At 35.6% G+C, this 15,218-nt stretch overlaps 1 protein-coding gene across 1 annotated transcript; it reads right to left on the reverse strand.

The window, feature by feature from the left end:
- Positions 1 to 4,752: 4,752 nt before the first annotated feature.
- Positions 4,753 to 6,915, reverse strand: LOC125671025 (transcription factor ATOH8-like). Its single transcript, XM_048906511.2, has one exon. The coding sequence runs from the start codon at positions 6,442 to 6,444 to the stop codon at positions 5,446 to 5,448; it is 999 nt and encodes a 332-aa protein (XP_048762468.1). The 5' UTR covers positions 6,445 to 6,915; the 3' UTR covers positions 4,753 to 5,445.
- Positions 6,916 to 15,218: the final 8,303 nt, after the last annotated feature.

Here is a 15,218-nt window from a genome sequence, read left to right on the forward strand (position 1 = left end):
TCTCTAGAACATATTTACTGCTAATTATAATATTTACTATTTTTAATTTTATCGACCAATGAAAAAAGGGCTATCCCAAAATTATGTCAACGTACGTCCACCTTTCAGCGATTTCTCGCATTTGAGAAGCAGTAGACGATGTTTGACGGTTGATTATAGCCGATAAATGGACTTTATTTCCAGTTCACCATGACGATGCGAGAGGTAAAACTTTGACAGAGTTGCTTCTAAATGGTAGGGGTCTAATTATCATATTATATCGAACTTTTCGCCGAATTTTTTAAGCGATGCAGCTGGTAAAAAAGAAAACCAAAATGGCGGCGTGATATACCTTATGAATATTATGTTTACAGGAAGCCATTTTTTTTTTAAAATTATAGATATTTAAAACGTCGAGTGCCTGTGCATGTAATATATGTATAGTAGTATAGATATCATGGTTTATGAAAAAACTTAAGTCATTACATTTGTGAGCTAAGTAATAAGGACAAAACCAAATCACAAAATTATCTTGAAATAATCATGTCAAAAGTCATTCTTTCACCAGATCGAGAGTCATTCTATCACCAGAGAGCGTGTTACGCAAGCTTCACTTACACGTGAAAGTGAAGCTTGCGTAACGCGCCCTCTGGTAAAAGAAATAGTTCAAAGCGTTCTCAGACACCGAATTTATACATAAAGGGCGACTTCGGTTTGTTACCCTTTCCAACATTCCAACATTCCAATGCCCATGTATAATACTCCACCCAATCACATTCATCGTTTGAAAACTGACACATACACAATACTATTACAGGACCGTCATGTTGCTAACACACTTACCCTCACAGAAGGAAAGGTTAGTAAGGTAGAGTTCGTATTTTACAATACGTCATATAAGAGTTGAAACTCTCCGTTCGATTGCAATTCGAGGTAGCCCGAGTTCGTACTCGGGTACGAACCGAAGTCTCCTAATATCACAGCCATCGAAACTTCTCTGGTAAGCTTGGGAAAAACACCTTGAAGAATGTTCTCCGGATGCTTGGAATTCAGTAAAATGGATGCTTCAAAAAGTGTGTAATTACACATGTAAGTCACTAATTAGTAATCATTTTAAAACATGTATGAAAGGAGCAATTCAGGGTCACAAAAGAGAGGAGCGGATCTCGAACGGAAGGAATCATACAAATCAAACGTATGTTCACATTATAATGGGTTGAGAGTAAGAAATAAAAATAAATCTTATCTTATGAGACCTATAATTGCATATCTTGCAAACTGTCACTAGGGGTATTTTTTTTAATATCAGACACTTAACGTGGTCACCCTTTAACACCTTTTGGAGCAATGATCTTTGGAGTAATTAGCAGGTCTTCTATATACAAATGTATGCCATCCACACTGTATCTTTACGGTAACTCGCATATTATTAAAGTTAAACATATTAAATCTTCTCGGGAACTGCCATGGTTTTAACATATCAAACACTTCTGAAGATCGAGAAGCATGTCTTGGAATATATATACATAGATAGTATGCATATATTTCAACTTGATTAGTGAACTAAATTAATCTTTATTTACTTATAGTTATGCCAAATTATTTGAAGATGGGTCTAAGTAATCAAACATTAGTTCAAATATTACAAAACATAAAATATTTCTAAACTCAAAATTTCAAATATCCAGGGTCTAATTCCATTGAAGATGGGACTATTCAAATTACAAATTAGACCTATTTCTAATTTCAGTGGATCAATCTATATTTATCTATTGAATTTTTACCTACCTTTGATATACATGTAGTTAGGTTAGCGATATGTTCAATAATTTAAAAATAGATCTTAATATCAAAGGATAACGTAATCAATCAAAACTGTTTCACTTATGTGGATGCATATTTATTTATTTATTTATTCATTATGCAACTTCCACTTTAAAAAAAAAATGATAATCAGAACAAAGTCCTATGTAATCAATAATGATACATGTACTTTCTACTTTTATTCAATTAAGACTTCAAAACTCCAATATGTGATTTTTGCTTCCAATTTCACTACAATTATCACCAGTGCACGGATTTCTGCAATTCCAAGGAGGGACCCCTTTAGATGGAAGCATAAACATTTCCTTTCACACACGCGCGCGCGCACACAAACACACACTGCCCCCCCCCCCCACCCCCCCCCCCCCCCACCCCCACATTGTTATAAAACATTGATTTATCAACAGAACTGGTCACTGTGAAACCTTTCATCCATGTGTTTTATAGGTCTCTTTGGACCAAAAGAGACATATATTATGATTAATGGAACAATTACAAAGAAGTTGTGGGTTGTTTAATACTGGATAGGGAAAAAATTATTTTACTGGATTGATTCATTCTCAGAATAATTATCAAGAAGTTTTCCGCGGTTTGGTTTTGCTATAATTTATGATTGAATTTGAAGAAAATGGGGTTTCTTGAATATTACATAGGATAAATGAATTCTTATTAACACAAATATTTTACTATGTATCTATCTCGTTGTTCAAAACGATCATAAAACTATGTGAGCAGAGAGTAAAACAAGAGCATAAATAGTTAAAAGCAAGCATGGGGCGGCTGGAGCGATGTTAATATGACAATAGCCTCCCACGACTGACGTACAGGTGAAATATCACCACCTTTATGCGCCCCTCGGTGCATATCAAATTATATTGCTCAATCGACAGGTGTGATATATTTCATATGGTCTAATCGCACTAACTGATAACATGGATACTAGAAGGGTATTGTCGCCATGTAGTATAATGGATCTAGTAGAGAAAACGTACAGTCATGGTACCGTGTGAATACAAACTATCTCGTTATTTCCCGTTATCTACAAGGACAAAACTGCCATCTGTGTAAATGCAAAGCGCGGTCGATATGATAGCGAGTAGTCTTGGTTAAGCTTATCACCAGATACGATCTAGTGATTAGTTTCCTCGTCTTGGTAGGGGAGGGATAAAATTAGTGGCGACTCCTTGCCCCAACAGGTGGTTTGATGAAACCGATGTCGTATACTAAAATATCAGATAAAGGTCATACAACGGAACACTAACGCATTTTTGTAGTGTTCATTAAAGATCGACAAAGCGATGAATCTATATAGACCTATATAACAGCGTAGCTCTTCATGTTTATTCTTTCGCAATTAAAATGGCAATAAATCACGTGATTGATATAGAATGCCGGGTGTTATATGTCGCCACACTGCGCGTTATCTTGTCTTTCGTATTGATGTAGACATCTGATAGACATGGTGTATTCACAATGATTAGATTCTCAAATTGTCACCTGTAAATAGGTCTGCCGATTGCCATTCTTTATCATATTTACCTGTTATAGATAATGACATATTCATCGCTCATTCATGCTTTTTTTCAATGTGTGGTTTTTAAAAAATTTAGATACATTTTCTCGTTTAATTGTATTGATTACCATTTTAAGAGCAAGGTTCGCTGATGAAAACGTTGGAATCAGTTTGATGGTACGGTGTACATGTATATTTAGAGCTTTTGATACGTCGAAAAAACACACACACACATTGTATAAACTAATACTGGTGTTTCAAAAACGGAGATTTATCCATCTATCTATATCATATATTTTATTTCCAAATATTCATATTCAATATGTTTTCCCATTCTTAATAAATGAACTGAAGTTCTATATCATTAGATATTTTAACTTTTGAAATAGACTAATCACTTCGTATGAACATATGTAGGCTAACCACAACACGGGTTTAACTCAAATGTAAGAAATGGTTTTAAGTTTTTTTTTGAAATTATGAGATGATATACCTCGAGCCTGTTCACACTGGTCTATACTTCATGGAGTGTTAATGCGCTCCATTCAATATGCCGGTGTGAGGAGGGAAGAGGTGTATCATCTCGTATACTTTTCTGGGATCAGAGACACACACGTGTGTGTGTCGCCGATTTCCAGTATTGGACCAACCGGTGCCAGAAGTTTGTTCGAGTCGTGAATTAAACATCGGAATGCCGAGGATGAGAAAACACCTTCAAATCAGCGAAGGCATGACCCTCTTTGCATGAAACATGCGCTAACAATAGTCGTGCACTTGCTGGTATACACAGGGACAGTATCGCCCCCGGTCTAACTGGCGCCAAGGAGCTCGTAAGAGGAGCGATAATTAGAAACCGAACTCCACCTGGGGTTAACCGAGCGGAACGCTAACAAATGGTTACTTTTGCTTTACCGCATCAAATTACAGAGCGCTATTGGTTCACTTCTCAGGGCTTTTATTGTCACTTTCATTCTTACAAATTTTCTACACTCTTTTCGCTTCTCACTAAAATTTGGTCTGTTTTTCTTTCGGTAACCTTCGTTATTTTCTGATTAAACAAACGGATAAGACACGATAAAGTGAAATCAGCCTATGAACAAAGGCAGACGCCACTCCAAGGTGTTGACCGTCACACAGCGAAATAAACACCTGTCGTCGGGATGTCTGATTTCATTTAATGACATGCCATTCAGCACCTCGTGAGGCCTACGATGTAAACACACGTATGCTTTACTTCAAAATCACTTGTTAAATAGAACTACAAGTGAAAACTTGCATTTTATTTGAAATTCATTGATGAGAGAATACCTAAATTTTCAAAATTCAATGTTCGATTAATTTTCTTTTTAAAGAAAACAGTTAACAATGCGTGAATGAATTTGTGAATAAAAACTGTACCAAAAAAAATCTTCAGATATGTACAAACACAAATGAAATTAAATGGGTAATTATAATTTATTTTTCTAGCACCGATTTAATTCAAGCACATTTTTTTTCTCAAATAAGAAAAAATAATAAACCTCATAAAAACAGGGGTGAGGATCATTGCACGTAATGTCTTCAGCATCCACTAGATCCATGTATTCTTTATCAAGGGAAACAAAGAAAATGGACTGTATCACAGTTAAGGAAAAAAAAACCCACTTTGCAACAAAGGAGCAATTAACACTAGAAATAAAATTGACTTGAAACGAGGCTGGCCAAATCTTCTTGACGTGCACTCTAATAATGTCTCAACAAGTATTGGGTTTCCTAGCTTAGCAGCTGGCGCCGCATCAAACGGGCGGTATGTTCAACAAAAATAAACGTATTCATAAAGCGCTGCGCATACAGGGCTTATTTGTGCAACACAATACGCCGAAAAACACCATCTGGATCCCCGTTTGATCATATCATAAATGATCTACAGTCAGTGGTTCCGTCGTTAATCCAGCAGCCAAGTTTTTCCCCGCGCACCGTTATCGACAGAAACAGTAATAATTCGACCAGATGTTTCACTTGTAAATTTACATTGGAGCAAGTAATATTTTTCTCTTTACCGGTTAAAAAGTCGTATTCGACCATAATACATTCCTGACGATTGTAGTGAATTTAGAAGCTTTCCCAAGATTTCTCAATTTCTAAGTTTATCAATGACGTCTTCTCGCTCTTCCCTCTGTTTGAATTGTCCGTGTACACAAATCAACACACTCTCCAAATTCAGTTCTGGACTCTTTGTTATCAAAATTGTCAATTTCAGTTAAGCGTCCAAGAGCCATTATATAACTACTTGCTATTCTAAGGATGGCGAGTTTGGATAATTTCTGGTTATATGAATAGGACGGAACAGCTCTTCTAAGATTTTCAAAAGCAGCACTAATTGTATGGACACGGGTTCTCTCTCGAGCGTTCGCCTCAATTCGACGTTCTCTTGTCATGTTTTTGTAATTTTTCCTGGATTTTTTGCTTCCATTTTTGCACATGCTGTCCGATATATATCCATCCTCTGTATCCTCCTCGACAGTGTTGCTACCAATTGTAATGTTTTCATTTTCACTATAAGTCATATTTTTCTCACTAGCTTTATCTACATGACTTCTAACCTCCACCTTCTCCGAAGAAGGAACATAATTTGAGGTATTATTTCTATTCAAGTAATCCAATCTAGGAACATTCAAATGAGAGTGTTGAGGTGGAAAAGGTAACCCTGGATGTCCATAAGGAAATCCTGGGATTAAATACCCAGGAGGTATGTGTGTGGGATATAACACGAGTCCATGAGGAACGGGGGGAGAACTGTTTGAATCACTTTGGTGTCCCCCTCGCGGTTCCTCTCTTTCAGGAAGAATCATTCCGCTAGGACACCTTGCCGGAGAGTTAGGAGAATCTTCATTATTATTGTCAGTGTCCTCACTTCGGCCACTCTCAGAACAAGCACTTCCGGGACTAGGACTATCCGGACAGAATCGTTTGATGCTGAAATCTGTTCTCTTTTTGGGTTCACTACTTTTCCTTTTGTTTTTCCTCACGGGTGAATCGTCAATCTGACACAAGTCTTTCTTCCTCAGCATATTCCGGGAAGGAATGGGGAATACTGTTCCCGGGGAGGGAGACCTCCTGTAGTCTACAGGCATGTCTTGAATACTCATGCTCCCTCGGTCGCCTGCTTGTCAGTGCGACAGGTAGCTCCGATCTGATTGAGTGCGCTTAAAACACTGTGTGTGTTATCGCGCTCTTGTTTACACTCTAAACCTAGTCATACAGTCGGCCAGATGTTAAATGTTGAAGAATTCCTTGGATGTACGTTATTTATTGACTAATCGCGTTCAGATGGTTATCTCTCATATAGGCAATTGAAGCGATACAAATAAAAACCACCACTGACGCCGAATGCATTGCTAAGTCTCCTTCACCACAAAAATCGTTAATATGATGCTTATAGAAATCAAATTTCGCACATTTTTCTACGATATGGTATGGAAATTGGAAAGCGCACTGTACAGGTCCTTTTATATTAGGCTTCACACCACGGTAATTACCGCAGCTCAGCGCCAGGTGGCTGAATGAAGCAGCGTCTCTCTGCGTTGGAGTGATCTAATGATTTTCTCTCTTTCTCGTATAGGACGAGTCCACTGTTCAAACGTAGGGATTAAATGCTGTGACAAGAAAATAAGAAATCTTTTTACTGCAAGTGTTAATATTGCCGCAGGATTTTGGAACGTCAACGCGATGAAAGATTAAGATGATTTTCAAAGTCGCCAGATTGTTAGGCCTTATCTCTCGCCCAGGGCTTGTTGTAACACCGAACATGCCTTCTTATGAGATTTAAAAAAAAATAACGGTAAAGAAGCTTTTGGCATTGGCACTAGAAGAATGCTGTTACGTGTTTCCCCATAGTCTTATTGCACGGGATTACTCGATCTAATTTGGCTAAACATCTGGAATCACACAAAACTAATTAGTTTGGCGACTATAGAGAGATTTCAGTCGTCGTGTTATATATATATATATATATATATATATAGGTAGAGAGAGAGAGAGAGAGATCGAGAGAGAGAGAGAGAGAGAGAGAGAGATCATTAATTCACTGAGCGCGTGATAAGATTTGATTTTCGACACCTGCTGCTATCAATCGAACGAAAATGATGAGCATGTCGAAGGCACACATCACCTAGGCGACGCGACTGGTGGTAGATCGACATTATGTAGAATTTATCTTTTCATCAAAGTAATCAAATAATATGAATTAAAGAGGCATTAGCTACCAAAATCTTAGTTGCCAATTGTTACCAAATTGACAAAAACTGCTTTACAGTACATAAAAATCACCACTGAAATATCAAGATTCATACATTTTGTAATGTATAGAAACAACGACCATAGAAGTAAACAATTCATTGTATAACATATACATCATTTTCATCAGATTCGATTGAAATCTTTTTTTTTTTAACTCTCGGATTTACTTTTCTTCATATTTTAAAAACACAATCACGGTTCATAATGAAATTTTTATTTGTAATATGGTGTAAAAGCCTCACCGGTATCAAACGAATTTCTATAAGGTAGATAAATTTCCCGTCATTTTAATTCAAATTCAAATGATATCACAAAATGTTGCACAAATATAGACAGATAGATAGATCATTAATATACACACAAAAACCTTACACACACACACACAGAGAGAGAGAGAGAGAGAGAGAGAGAGAGAGAGAGAGAGGATATCAATACACACCAAAATACTTATAATATAGGTGTAGAAATGTTTTCGGGTAATGAATAATTGTTGAATATTTGAATGGACAGGTATACTATAGTCGAACAGCTTTAGTGACAGATAGCTTTTCGGTCATGTCTGCAACTAGACAAGCGGCGTCGCTTGGTAGATATATCATCCATTTCTGAATTACTAATGCGCGTTAAATCATCTTCTCTAACGATACATAATTAGTTCAAAATTAATTACCTTTGAATTACTGTCATATTTTTACTCCATGATTGGCTATTTGTAACAACAGGTGGTATGTCTCTTGACAAGAGCGAAGAGATAGCGTGCATTTCGGGAAACCAGTGCATTCATGTTTTACATAAACGTTTATAAAGTAACACAAATATGAGTAATAAACAATGCATTAATAAAATCATTCGATGTTAAACAAAATTAGTTTAATTGAAAAAATTGACCAAGTGCAACATATATTCCCGGGGATTTTCTTAGATCCGCCGCGTAAGTTCTAATCTGCACCAGATTCCCGGCATCTGTTTGTTGTAGGCTTGTTATGTGTTTTGCCAAGGTGGTTGTTTTCCGCGGCTGGCGAAGGTTTGGTGTGATCGCTTCGGTTTTGACACACTACATGTTAGCAGTAGCCTGTCTGACGCCTAGTCTCCCGTGCGGCATAACTTCTACTGCTATTAACTGCATTAATTGTTTAACCATATGTCGGAACGTAATAAATTTTATTTCGCGTGCATAATCACCAAGTCGTATCGTATCTGTAAAAGATCGCTGGAGAATGTCAGTCGAGTTTTTATCAGCTATATAACTGTGCAAAAACTGGGAAGGCTAGCAGTTCCAAAGATGATGGGATTTTTATTTTGATATTCTTGAGTAAAGAAACCAAAGTACTCTTCATATTTCTCTGTTATATATTCTCCAATTTTAACGTTGAGCTATTTAAAATAAAAAAAAATAAAAAATAAGTCGTATCTTTGGCATATGACATATGCATATACACGGTATATACGGCATGTCAACAATACCTTGATGCCAATCATGTCAATAAGTGTTTAATTCTGAAACAAAATCTCTTTGTTGATAAGAAAATAAAAAAAAATTAAAAAAAAGAATTTTAAACATGTTATCGAAAAACGGCGTCGCAGAAGCATTTTATTTTTTATACCCACCCCCTTTTCTTAACGCAATCTTATCTGTATATATTTTTTTTTTAAGTATTAGACCGTCTAAATCCGCTAATACTTGACAAAAACAGGAGGTCTGTACACCCCTGTCTGATATATTTAAATCGTTTCAATAATATCTTTTAGTGCGAATAATTCCTTTCGCGGACTTCAATACCCTTATTCACACCTCGTCTTTACAGAAAGGCCCGGCTGAGTGCGGCGCCTGGCTGTCTGCATACCTTCTAACAAGCATAACCAACGGTTAGTAAAATGTTTGTTCAGCGGCTACAAGGGCGACGGGTAAAGCGTTATACTTTAGATAACTTCACCCCTTTAAAACCAGCTTGTTTCCTATTGTAATACAAATCCAATTAAGTGTAGTTGGTCATGCTTCATGCGGGTGTTAGACAAAAATATATTCCCGGAAGACAAGATAGAAGGAATATCCAGCTTCATGAAGGACAGACGATAAAAATATTATCACGGACTACTCTTAAATTATGAAATGCGCATCAAATTAATTTTTCTAGTTTAATAAAATAATTTCAAAAATGATAAAAATCAAAGAAGAAAAATCGTGGTTTAGTAAAGATAAAGCGAAATCGTTGAAACCCCAAAACGCTATCTTTTGAACTGCAAAGAAAATTGAAAGAAGAATATTGACATATCAGGTGACAAATAAATATTCCTACTTTCTATACCGAAATAGCAAAATGTCTATTAAACTTTGATTATGAAAATTCCACTATTATCAACAATCATATTGTAGTTGTGAAAAATTCTATTTGTTGAGTAGCATCATTTTGACACCTTGTTATCGCACAACCACAACCATCTGCTCGCCACTCACATAAGTGTGTAAGTATAGGATCGAGAGCAAGTTATTGCACTACCATTCACATGTTACCTATTTTGTAATGACTACATGAACAGAGATTAAATTATGCATAAAATTGCTTTAAAATCAGTTATATTCTTCCAAGTGTGGAGTCTCGCGTCTTTGACATGCGATAGCGTGACGAAAACCTTCGTTTTAATTTTAATGATATATACACATCATTTACATGTAAAATCACTGAGGTATACACGTATGTAGGTTGTGAGTTCCAGTTCTAAAGAGACATTATGCTATATCTCTGAATGAACTCTTCGGTGTCCGATAGCTCATTTGCATGTTTTTGGACATCAATGAATTAGAAGCATAATTCTAAATGGAATCTAAAGAAAAAAAATATGACTAGACAATGGAAAAAAAATGAAAATGTACATAACGCGTAGAATGTCATGGCACTTACTAGTATTGCAATAACTTCTTGCCGAGTCCTCACCCCCCCCCCCCCCTCCACACATATTTTTCATGATAATGATAACTTCGTTTACCAAATGGGCTTACAAGAGGTAAGCAGGAGATAAAAATCAGTAGTAGTACCAACATGCACAACATTGTACTCAAAGATGACCCATGTATTGTGTACACATGGAAGTACAATGTTGTTGAGATAATCTAATATCCAATTCTTTAATAATCAAGTTTCCAAGAAACGTCAAAGCATAAAAAACCACTTGTGAAAAAGGTGAAGGTAACGAACGGTGATCGATTTTTAAAAATCGATACAGTAGACCGATACAAAATTAAGAGCAGGACAAACACAGATTCCTAAAAACACCAGAGGTAGAATTGGGTGACCAGGAGGAACAACCCCTGTTGACCGGTCACATCCGCCGTGAGCCTCATATCTTGATCAGGTAAACGAAGTAATCCGTAGTCAAAATCAGTACCGGAATGTACAGAGCGGCATCAAAATGGTACGAAACACGTCAGACAGCATGCGACCGAATGACAGGTTGTATTTGTAAATAAGATTATTATAACAACCATTAGACAATTTGCGAAATGCTGACTTTAAACGAGACTGTTGATACCCCTGTGACGTCAACTTACATGTCAGTAGACTGTCTTGGTTTGAAAATTAATCAAACGCAGAACATGCTCTAGTGTATCGAATCAGTTGAGAGATATAAACACCATTTGCAGGAGATAATGGAATCTTGAGTACTGCACAAATATGGGAAGTTGACGATGGAGATGCGGCAGTCAACCCGTTTGTCAAAAGTAACCATACGAATTCCTTTTTCGCTCATGTTTCCAAAATTATGTGAACAAGCATTTTATCTGAAATAATCATGTTTTAGAAATTTTATCCTTTAAACAGTTGATGATCATAAGCTGCGACCGACGAAGGCAGGAAAACTTTCGCCTACTTGCTGCGACAATCGATTCGAACAACTGTATAAAGATTCTTTTTTGAAACGCACTGTATATGTATATATATATATATATATATATATATATATATATATATATATATTGACCAGCTATTTTCATTATAAATTTCTATATAGGAAATTTTTTATTAAAAATCATTTCTTTTAATTGATGCGGGAAAAAACTCGGTTGGAAATATATATCAGTAAATATCGTTTAATATCTCATCAACCAGAAATTGAGCGTGGAAGATTTTTTAACATTCCAAGAAATAAAATACTTTGTAAAGTATGCTCTTTGTCACAGATTGAAGATGAGTTTCATTTTATTCTGATCTGCCCATTTTATGATGATGTTAGGAAAATGTACAAAAAGAAATATGTCTATGAAAATCCCTCTACCTTCAAACTTGTTCAACTGTTGTCATGAGGTATGTAAATTGGGTAAATATTTTTATGTGTCTTTAAAATTAAGAGCAGAAATTTAATGTGTTATTAGGAAAATATCCTCATTATCCTTCCAATACATCATTTATACCACTAGAGCTTATATAGCATCATTGTCGCTTTCATCAATAGAACATCGTACTAATGTTACAATGTTACTATTCCACATAGTCTTTTTAATTATGTCATATTTTAAATGTTAATCATATTATTGTACAAATTTATATGTATACGTTAAACCTATGAACTGTCTGGTTCTTGGTAATATACAATACAATACAATGCCGATACCGGGATAACAATTAACACTCTACATGGCATTTTTTCATTATTTTTTTCCCCATCCACTAAGAAGACTACCCTCAAATCCACGTTTTTCACATGCACTCGTATGTATACCGAGTGCACGCTGTGTTCCTTTGTAAACAATTGATTACTTCTATAAATTACGCAAAACTTCTTAATCAGGGGTTTAAAAATTAGAAACAGGGATAAAGGGAAATTAAGAAAAAAATCGCACAAAACATCACTCTTTTAAATACATATGTATATGAGACTACAATTGACAATCACCAGTGTGATACCTTGAAATAACCACCTGTGCTTCTACATGGCGGCATAAAAATCAATACACCCCACATCTTTAGCTCACTTCACCAATACTCATAAAACATCTTGCTCTTTCTACAAAGACTTTGGGAGGATTTTTAATGCGAATAAAATACATGACGTTGGGGGGGGGATAGCTAAAGATATTTAAAGTCATAAACACCCATGACTTGTGAAAAATATCTAACACCTTTCTCAATGAAGAGAAGTGATAATGTGGTATTGATCGACACATCTATTTCAATAGATTTTCGCTCTCTTTAGAACGGAAAGAACTCTGCTACAGCAATCGCATAGTTACATTTCCTTGAAAACTTTCGCTACAAATTGATCGCAATCCTGAAAACCCGATGCCACCAAATTGCTCGTATCGTACATCTGGTGGATTTCTTCAGGTACACTCAGTTTCTCTCTGTGCACGACCGCCTTGTCACCTTGGTAATTGATGACCAAGTTCCACAGCCAGACCTCGACAGTGACATCAGGACAAGACACATCAAACCATCTAAATGTGTCTTTTTATCATGTCCCTATTTTGTTGTTATTATAACAATATTTGACCCCAGGTGAAAAGTCACCTCTTTTTTATGTTTGTGTGGTAGTATTCCATTGTCAGGCATACAATACGACATTATTAGGGGTGGGGGTGGGGTGTAATCAATTTTATTTATTGATGAAAATGGTTGAAAGACAAATATTGGCGATTTTTGCTCCGTATACAAAACTTCAATTAACACAAATAAGATTAGAACATCGTTTACTATAAAAGTATTTACAATAATCTCTTTTTTAAAAAGAATTTCTAAAGAATCTGCTAATAATATCTTCACTCTTAGGAAATGATTTTCATGCATCTGAGTTGTTTTCTTTTTGTAATCATTCATCGATTCGATAACCCTATGATTTTGTTTCTGTGACAATGCAGCGCGTGTTATATCGAACATCTTGCGTTCTGAGCGCCAGTGTGATGTTAAGCAACAGTGCATTTATCCTCAACACCTGCCAACATCCGGGTGTCGTGCGAGGCTGCTTCTTCAAGCTCTGTATGCACAGCTATATAGAACATGTACAATATGGGGGAAAATATCGGCGCTCTTTGTTTTCATGCTTAATTTTCTTGGAATACGCGCTGCCACCTGCGCTATTCCACCTGGACTAGTCTCTAATGAGTAAATTTGTACAACACGCAAGTCGATGGAGACAACTTTATAATCTCCATTTATAAAGGCTTTCCTCATCACATGTCGATGATAACATGTCATATTGAGTCTCATTTAAAATTTTGATTTTTGCACATTCATTTTGTCTTGATAACAAATAAATTTTCTACATACAAATATTTTCAGTTCGCCACATTGTCTTGACACAAGATTAAATGCATTTGCTTTTCATGTTATAAATAATTATAGAATTCATGAATTAATGTCATTGATAACATTGTTTTTTAACAAGCAAACTATCAAATCATCTTGTACGTTCTAAATCTACAAGACAAAGTCGATTACATAGCCTTGCGAATTAGTCCGGCACACTGGCGCGACTGAAAGGAAGTGCTAGATCAAACCAGCGACATATTCGTCCCACATCCTTAATTGTATCAGTGTGCGAGGACACATGGTTTCATACATCACATACCAGAATGACTAATTTATATTGCATGTATTTACGACTGAGAAAATAAAACCAAATGAAGAACCATAAACGTACAAACACACCAATGTTTTTCTCAAAATTAGCATATTTTGATTTGATAAATAATTCATCGGATATTCAAATTCTGCAATAATTAGAAACATTGAAATGTTAAGAAAAATATTAAGAATGAAAAAAGTTTTTTTTGAACATATTCTAATGATAAATATTGAACAATCAAATGGACCGGAAACAAATTCTGAAAACTTACTAGTACCTCTAACAAATAATTGTTATGCAAGACATTATTACACAAAGTAAAATTACGACATACGTTTTGTACAATGGAAAATTATCGAATAAACTATTTGAATCTACAAAATTCAGCTATAAATTTATGTACAGTAGCAATACTCTTGTGGCTCAGCTCTGATAAGATAAAAGGCGGCTGAAAAGATGGTTTCGAGCATTAGAATACTGTTTACATACAACAGTATTTCCTGTATTCCATAAGAACAGAGAGGATTACTAGCATCAATAATATTTAGTCTGAATAAATCATATAATAATCAAGTGAACAGATGTGCCTTTGGCATGGATTATATTGATATACATGTAGCGTTTAACACACACACCCCACACACCCCAAGTTTAGAACAATAGAATGTTGAACAACGTTTAAGTCATGCTCGCTTAATTTTTTTCCAACAAGAATTTTAACGGTGATCAAAAATTCTATAAATTTCATTATTTTTTCTGCAGTAATGTGTAATTGGTTTTTCACAGTCAAGTCACAATTCAAGGAGAGGAGCAGATTATAAACGCTTATAAAAACGCTTAAACGATAGTGATTATTTTCAGAACTAAAAGCACGTGAGCCTTACACAAATTTTGAATTTACTAAGTTTTGTTTACTGATATCAGATATCACCACGAATTAATTTGGAAAAAAAAATGACAGTCAGGTTAATTTTGGGTTAATAGTTATGATTGAGGAGGTGGTGGGGGTAGAACTGCAGAACTCACTGTTTAGGATCAATAGTGACAGAACGCAGATAATCTTAAG

The sequence above is a fragment of the Ostrea edulis genome, chromosome 4 (assembly GCF_947568905.1).
Source record: "Ostrea edulis chromosome 4, xbOstEdul1.1, whole genome shotgun sequence".
NCBI classification, from domain to species: Eukaryota; Metazoa; Mollusca; class Bivalvia; order Ostreida; family Ostreidae; genus Ostrea; species Ostrea edulis.

What these genes read in the sequence shown, in the direction of transcription:
- LOC125671025 (XM_048906511.2), bottom strand. Translation starts at nt 6,444, where the DNA reads ATGAGTATTCAAGACATGCCTGTAGACTACAGGAGGTCTCCCTCCCCG.